Raw genomic sequence first — 7,534 nt, 5'->3', positions numbered from 1 at the left:
ATCTAGTCTTCCAGAAGGGACACAGAGCAGATGCTGCTATCGAGGTCACAATATCAAATAGATAAAAGGGGGGGGTCTCACAACCCATGATTCCTCTCCCCCAGCTTGTCCAAGTTTGGCACCTGCAGGCCCTGGGCTGAGACCTGTGAGCCAGGACTTCTTTTGCATAGAAATACCCAGGGGACCTTTCACAGCTACTGCTCCAGATATAAATGTCTTTGTGCCTCTCTCTGCCTCACTCTGAGCTCAGAGGTCTCTGCCTGCAGGTGTTCAGCTGACACAATGATGTCTCTGCCCCTTCTCTGGCTGCTGGTGCTCTGGGCTCGGGGTAAGAGACCAAAAAGTGGGATCAGTTTCCAGGAGAGGCAGTGTTAAGGGTTAAAATCCTTGTGACCCTTCCTCTAGAAGAGCTGGGAGTCAGACCCAGCACTGGCTGATAGGGGCTTACAGGCAGAAGTGGGGCCTGTTTTACAGAGACTATAATGTCTCTCTGAAACAGGCACAGTACTGTCTCTCTTTTATAGGCAGTTAGGCAGATTTAAGGCTTTGTGGGCTTAAATACATCTATAATTACATAATAACTAGGAAGTCCATATATTTTTGTTTTCCTCTACTTTTTTCTTGGCAGCTTCCTATGGCAAAGTTGTGCTGACACAGTCTCCAGCCTCCTTGTCTGCATCTCCAGGAGACAGAGTAACCATGAACTGCAAGGCCAGTGAGAGTATTACAGATAGTGCTGATGATGACCTATTAAGCTGGTTCCAAAAGAAGCCTGGTCAGCCCCCTAGACCCCTCATCTACTGGGCTAAGAACCTGGAATCTGGGGTCCCTGCCCGGTTCAGTGGCAGCGGGTCTGGGACAGATTTCACTCTCACCATCAGTGGCATGGAGGCTGAGGACTCTGCAGTCTATTACTGTTACCAGCATTTAAAAATGCCTCCCACAGTGATATATTCTCGAACAAAAACCTCCCAAGACTCAGGCAGGGGATCAGTGAAGCTTCAATACCCCAGCTACTTCCCCTGCCTCAGAGCCCACCTGCAGTGGGGGACATACATGTGTCCTCTCTGCCTCTCTAGGCATTCAATGCGTGCTTCTGGGCTGTCCAGGGTTCCGTGCTAAGAGACAAGAAGAAAAGGGTGGAGTCATTCTGGGACTCAGAGAATTTGACTATTCTCCCCATGTAAACAATCTTACTTCAGTTCTCTTGACTGGAGAATCCTTGGATCATAGACCTGGAGCTGAAAAGTCCTTGGATGTCCCGGGTTCAACCATTTCCCCAAAAATTTTACATAAGAGGAACATGAAGCACATTAAGGATCCAATATGATATTTGAACCCACCAGGCTCCAAACCCCAGCTCTATCCACTTGTCTACACAGAGGAAGGCAGGAGTGTTCCAAGCTTGATAAATGCTCAAGGTTTCAGTCTTCTCTTGAGTACCTCATCTGAGTTGGGGTAAAGGGGCTTCCTGCCTCTCCCTGTCCCTGTTTTCACTTCTCCTGCCTAAGGTAAGAATGGAAGGCTGTCCCTGAAGTGCCTGAGTTGAGATTGTCAGGGGCCAGATCCTGCAATAGAATCCTTTTTGATTGTATTTACATTTTCTTCTATCTTTTCATTCTTTTGATTTTGTTTGACATTCTTGACACTCATGGAATCATTACTTTCCATTTACCCAATTCTAATTTTTAAGGTATCATTTTTTTCTTTTTTAAACTACTGACTCTCTTATATGCCTCTCGTTTCTTTTTTATTTTTTCTTCTACTTCTTAGTTGGCTTTTAAAATTCTTTTTGAGCTTTTTAAGAAAGGTTTGTTTTTGGCTAGAAACCAACTCATCAAGGAAGTAAAGAAGGAAGGAAGAATAGAAGGAAGTGAGGGAGGATGGAAATAAAAGAAGGGAAGATGAAAGAAACATTCCCACCTGGAGAAACCCTTCTTGGATTAGTGACTCCAAAGCCCACATTACCATTTTTGAAGAAGCTCCAGCCATGCCCACCTTATTCCTATCTCACTCTATCTACTTCAAGGACATCTCCACATTCTCACCAGCTGCCTTGTATCCATCTCCAGCCACTCCCTCTTATTTGCTTCTCTTTATGTATTGTCTTCTTCCATTATAAAATAAACTTAAGGATGGAGGTTGTTGTATTTGTATTTCTATCCCTAATATTTTGCATAGTTTCTGGCACAAAGTAAACACTTAATAGCTGTTTCTTGACTGATTCCTTTTATAGAGAAATCATTCTCTGAAATGACCAATAGGATGATTTCAAAAAGGCCTGGAGAGACTTTACATGAACTGATGATGAGTGAAATGAGCAGGACCAGGAGACCATTATATACTTCAACAACAATACTATATGATGATCAATTCTGATGGACGTGGCCCTCTTCAGCAATAAAATGAATCAAATCAGTTCCAATAGAGCAGTAATGAATTAAACCAGCTACACCCAGAGAAAGAACTCTGGGAGATGACTATGAACCACTACATAGAATTCCCAATCCCTCCATTTTTGTCCACCTTCATTTTTGATTTCCTTCACAGGCTAATTGTACACTGTTTCAAAGTCCAATTCTTTTTGTACAGCAAAATAACTGCATGGATATATATACATATATTGTATTTAAGATATACTTTAACATATTTAACATGTATTGGAGGTGGTTGGGGAAGGAGGGGAAAATTGGAACAAAAGGTTTTGCAATTGTCAATGCTGAAAAATTGCCCATGCATATATTTTATAAATTAAAAGCTATAATAATAATAATAAAGAAATCATTCTCTGAGTACTATCTGCATTTGCAATAGCCTTTTTAGAATCTCTCCCCAAGTCTCCATCTCTTTTGTTTCTCATCTGAATTTTTTCTCTAAATGACTTTAGAATATCATTCTTTAGATCTCCCATTCCTTCTTGTACTGTTATCCCCTTTAGAATTCTACTGTAAGAGGTCCTGCCTATTTTTGGTCTAAAACCTTTGAAATCTCTTCTCCCTATAGACCATGTCTTTCTATCAAAAATCATAAGACAAACTGATAACTTACGTTCCTATATATAATTGAGGAAAATAAATAAAAATAAAATTTCAAATAAATAAATAAATAGCAGATCTTTGCAATCATGGATTGTTCCACATTACTAATCACGAGGCTCTCCCAAATGTATTTTATATGACCAAATCTGATGCCTTTATCTTCACATAAACATGACTTTGTTTAGATGGAGAAGGGAGGAATTTTTTCCTCTTTTTTTCAAAGAGTGGTCTAGTCCTCCCATAACCATGAATAGAAAAGCCTGTTTCCTATCCAGACAGATATTCTATGGCTCAGAAGGCAAGCCCTGGAATACCCAGAGCAGAGCCATTCCTATCTGGTACGTTCAATATCATGTTTTAAAAAAATCATTCCCTGATTGTGAGGCTTGCTTCTTCTTTGGAAGCCCTAACTTTAACTCTGAATGGGAAATATTTATATTCCTTTATATTCTCTGCTTAATCTCTGGTAGCAAACCCACACTTAATCAGAATCTGCTCTTATGCACCTTTTGTTCACCACATGAAGAGAAGAGGGATTCACAATCCAAACAGAAGCTTATATATTTATGAAATTGCAAAAAAAAAAGGAAGGGGAAGAATAACAATCTCTTCCTAAGGGGAGGGGTTTGGCAGGGGAAAGAGAGCAGGAACTGCCCCTTTCAGAGGGGCAGAGAAATCATGCTGTGCTAGGGTGGCAAAAGCTGCATTTTTCCCTTGGGTAGTGCTAGACTAGAATGATAGGAGGGTCTGCTCATCTATTAGGGTCCCACCTGCATAAGCAGTTTCTTGGTCTGGTGCAAACCAACAGATTCCTGTATTTACTCCCAAGGACACACAGAGAGTCCAGCTTGAAATGCAAGTAACAAATAATGTCGATAAGGGTTGACACGGTTTCTCCTTAATACATACAGAATGTGTATGTTAAAAATAGCTTCTGCATTCTTCAATTCCAGGATTTTTGGAAAATATGGCAACTCAAGAAGACAGGTTCAGGAGACCCCTTAACATTTCCAAATTAGATACTGTTGAGGCACCTCAGAATCCAGGAGTCTCCCCTGTTTCAATTCCAAATTTTATATGTCTGCACATAAGAGGTTGAGTCAGCCAGAAAAATGAAGGTTTGGAAACCTTTAATTATGAACAAATCCCAATACTGAATTCTCTTTTTGTGTATTCTGAATAGGTACCCTACTGATTTATTCTGAGGTCTCCATTCCACTAATTCTCCTGTTCCCCCATTCATTGTCATAAATATTGTTCATTCTTTGTTTGACTTTGAAATTCCTTCAAAACCTAAATTCTTCTTTTCTTTTTAATCTTATATTTTGCTGGCTCCCAATGGTCGCAATGATGTAATATAGCTTTAGGGGAGATAGCAATGATTTTGAGGTCCCCTGATCTAGGGAAGGGGTCTTCTGATCTAATGGTAAATCAGTAATCCTAAAACTTCTGGCTTTGGAGTCTGCCTCAGGGACTTCCTGTCTGATTCTGAATAGACCACTCCTCCATTCATTGCTGAGTGATAATCTGGTCAGTAGGAACCAAGTTCTGGAGTCACTCCTCAATTCATTGCTGATATTCTGGTCAGGGAGAGAACCAAATCAGAGACAACTCCCTGTTAGAATCCTTACAAGTGTTAAGTCACTAGAATTGGTAGAAACAATGCTTATGTTTACACCTTTGAGAGTTCACACATTAGCTCACAAGTTTGGGAGATGTCAGGATTCAATATGAGAGTTTACACCTCCCACAATCCCACTCTCTCAGAGGAGGAGTCAACCTCACTGTTCTCATTTGAGACACAAAGAAAGGGAATTACTACAAATTAAAAGTGAAGAAAGTAACTGGAGCAGACCAAAAATGAAGAAAGGTCTCTGTTCAAGGTAACATGATTTCTAGAACTTTTAAGGATCAAGGCTTAAGACTTCTTAAAGAAAGAAAGATTCCAAAGAATTAGAAAAAAATCATAGACACTCTTGCTACTGAAAAACATGAGGTGGCATCTCTAAGCAGTGACACAAATGCTTTCTTTTCCCATTCCATTAAATCTTTATGATAAGGACTTACTTCTCTATTGAAGTCATTGTTGATGAATGTATCAGCACTGAATAGGTTTTCTCAAATGGGATCACATCTTACAGTCACACAGTGGAGTGAAGGTACCAAAAAATATAAGCTTTTGTTCTTGTTATTCCTTATATTTGACTCTAAAGAACACTTGAGTCGTTCAACATGCATATGCCAAAAGCATGCAAGATTCCTTGAAGGACACAATGAAATAGCATAAGCTTTGGGAAGAAAGCATTTTTCCCATAAATCTGGGGCCCCTTACTCACATGAATCTATCTAGCATTGGGGGCAAAAGTGCCCTCACATGAGAAATGTGCATGGAAGGGTGCGGGTGCAAGCACACATATACACACATGAACATACATGTGCACATACACTCACATACATTCATAGACACAATATTTGTGATGCAAGGATCATGTAGAGGTATTTCTGTGAGGCAAGTCAGTAGCTAGGAAACACCTATGGAAGGGCATCCGTAGGAGACACAGAAGTGGCCAGAGTGCATACACAAAGCAGTAGCTCCCACCTCCAATGATACAGGAACACTGACCTGTTCTTGATGCTACTTATCTCTCTACTTCTCCCCCCTGTTCCCATTGTCTCTGCTGGATTTTGTTCAGCTAAGTGCATTGATTCAGCTAGAAGAATCACATCTCCCAGAAGTCACTCTCCTGCATCCTCTGCTACCTCCAGTTTCTGACTCAGCTGCAAAGTTGTCTTGCTTGGAGGTTTTCTCCAGCTTTTAGAAAAGGCAACAACCTCAGCTAGGACCAGCAGAAAAGATCCCTATGGATTGGACTCTTACTCTCCCCCACTATCTCTTGTCTCCTCAACAGAAAATTCTCAGTCCTGCTGCACATACTCACTCCCCCAATAAGTCATCAGTGCTGACCTCATGCCTCAGAATGGAAGGTTAGACAGACCCATTGTTTCACCCAGGGAACCAGGAGTCACTTGAGCAAGAGGTCCTTAGCATGGAGACCTGCCCAAGCTCCCCTAGAGACCTCCTATTCTTCCTTCTGCATTCAGGAAAGAAGTGAGTCAGAATGAGAAACAAGCCCCAAACTCTGACGTTCTGTCTCCTTTAACAGCACCCCATGTCTCTAGGCTTAGAGCTCTCTCTAGTGACTTCAGAAATCTAATCTTCCAGAAGGGACACAGAGCAGATGCTGCTATTGAGGTCACAATATCAAATAGATAAAAGGGGGGGTCTCACAACCCATGATTCCTCTCCCCCAGCTTGTCCAGGCCTGGCAGCTGCAGGCCCTGGGCTGAGACCTGTGAGCCAGGACTTCTTTTGCATAGAAATACCCAGGGGACCTTTCACAGCTACTGCTCCAGATATAAATGTCTTTGTGCCTCCCTCTGTCTCACTCTTAGCTCAGAGCTCTCTGCCTGCAGGTGTTCAGCTGACACAATGATGTCTCTGCCCCTTCTCTGGCTGCTGGTGCTCTGGGCTCAGGGTAAGACTGACCAAAAAGTGGGATCAGTTTCCAGGAGAGGCAGTGTTAAGGGTTAAAGTTCTTGTGACCCTTCCTCTAGAAGAGCTGGGAGTCAGACCCAGCACTGGCTGATAGGGGCTTATAGGCAGAGGTGGGGCCTGTTTTACAGAGACTATAATGTCTCTCTGAAACAGGCACAGTACTGTCTATCTTTTATAGGCAGTTAGGTAGATTTAAGGCTTTATGGGCTTAAATACATGTATAATTACATAATAACTAGGAAGTCCATATATTTTTGTTTTCCTCTACTTTTTTCTTTACAGCTTCCTATGGCAAAGTTGTGCTGACACAGTCTCCAGCCTCCTTGTCTGTATCTCCCAGAGACAGAGTCACCATGAACTGCAAGGCCAGTGAGAGCATCACATATAGTGATGGTGATGACCTATTAACCTGGTACCAAAAGAAGCCTGGTCAGCCCCCTAGACGCCTCATCTACTGGGCTACCAGGCTGGCATCTGGGGTCCCTGCCCGGTTCAGTGGCAGCAGGTCTGGGACGGATTTCACTCTCACCATCAGTGGTATGGAGGCTGAGGACTCTGCAGTCTATTACTGTTACCAGCATTTAAAAATGCCTCCCACAGTGATATATTCTCGAACAAAAACCTCCCAAGACTCAGGCAGGGGATCAGTGAAGCTTCAATAGCCCAGCAACTTCCCCTGCCTCAGAACCCACCTGCAGTGAGGGACACACATGTGGCCTCTCTGCCTTTCTAGGCATTCACTGAATGCTTCTGGGCTGTCGGATGTTCCGTGCTAAGAGGCAGCCCAGAAGTAAAGGCTGGAACCATTCTGGCCTCAGCAATTTGACTATTCTCCCCGTGTAACAATCCTAGTCCAGTTCTCTTGGCTGGAGAATCCTGATATCAGAGACCTGGAGCTGGAAAGTCCTTGGATGTCCCTGGGTCCAACCCTTCCCCTTTC

General features: G+C 42.5%; 1 gene segment (V, D, J or C); it reads left to right on the top strand.

The window, feature by feature from the left end:
- The first annotated feature begins 202 nt into the window (after positions 1-202).
- On the top strand, positions 203-7,271 carry LOC127547556 (immunoglobulin kappa variable 3-11-like). The segment is given in 3 exon segments: positions 203-328; positions 629-851; positions 7,100-7,271. Coding segments are annotated over 3 exon segments (426 nt in total).
- The last annotated feature ends 263 nt before the right edge of the window (positions 7,272-7,534 follow it).

The sequence above is a fragment of the Antechinus flavipes genome, chromosome 2, assembly GCF_016432865.1.
Source record: "Antechinus flavipes isolate AdamAnt ecotype Samford, QLD, Australia chromosome 2, AdamAnt_v2, whole genome shotgun sequence".
NCBI classification, from domain to species: domain Eukaryota; kingdom Metazoa; phylum Chordata; class Mammalia; order Dasyuromorphia; family Dasyuridae; genus Antechinus; species Antechinus flavipes.
This window is presented reverse-complemented; position numbering and strand designations above follow the sequence as displayed.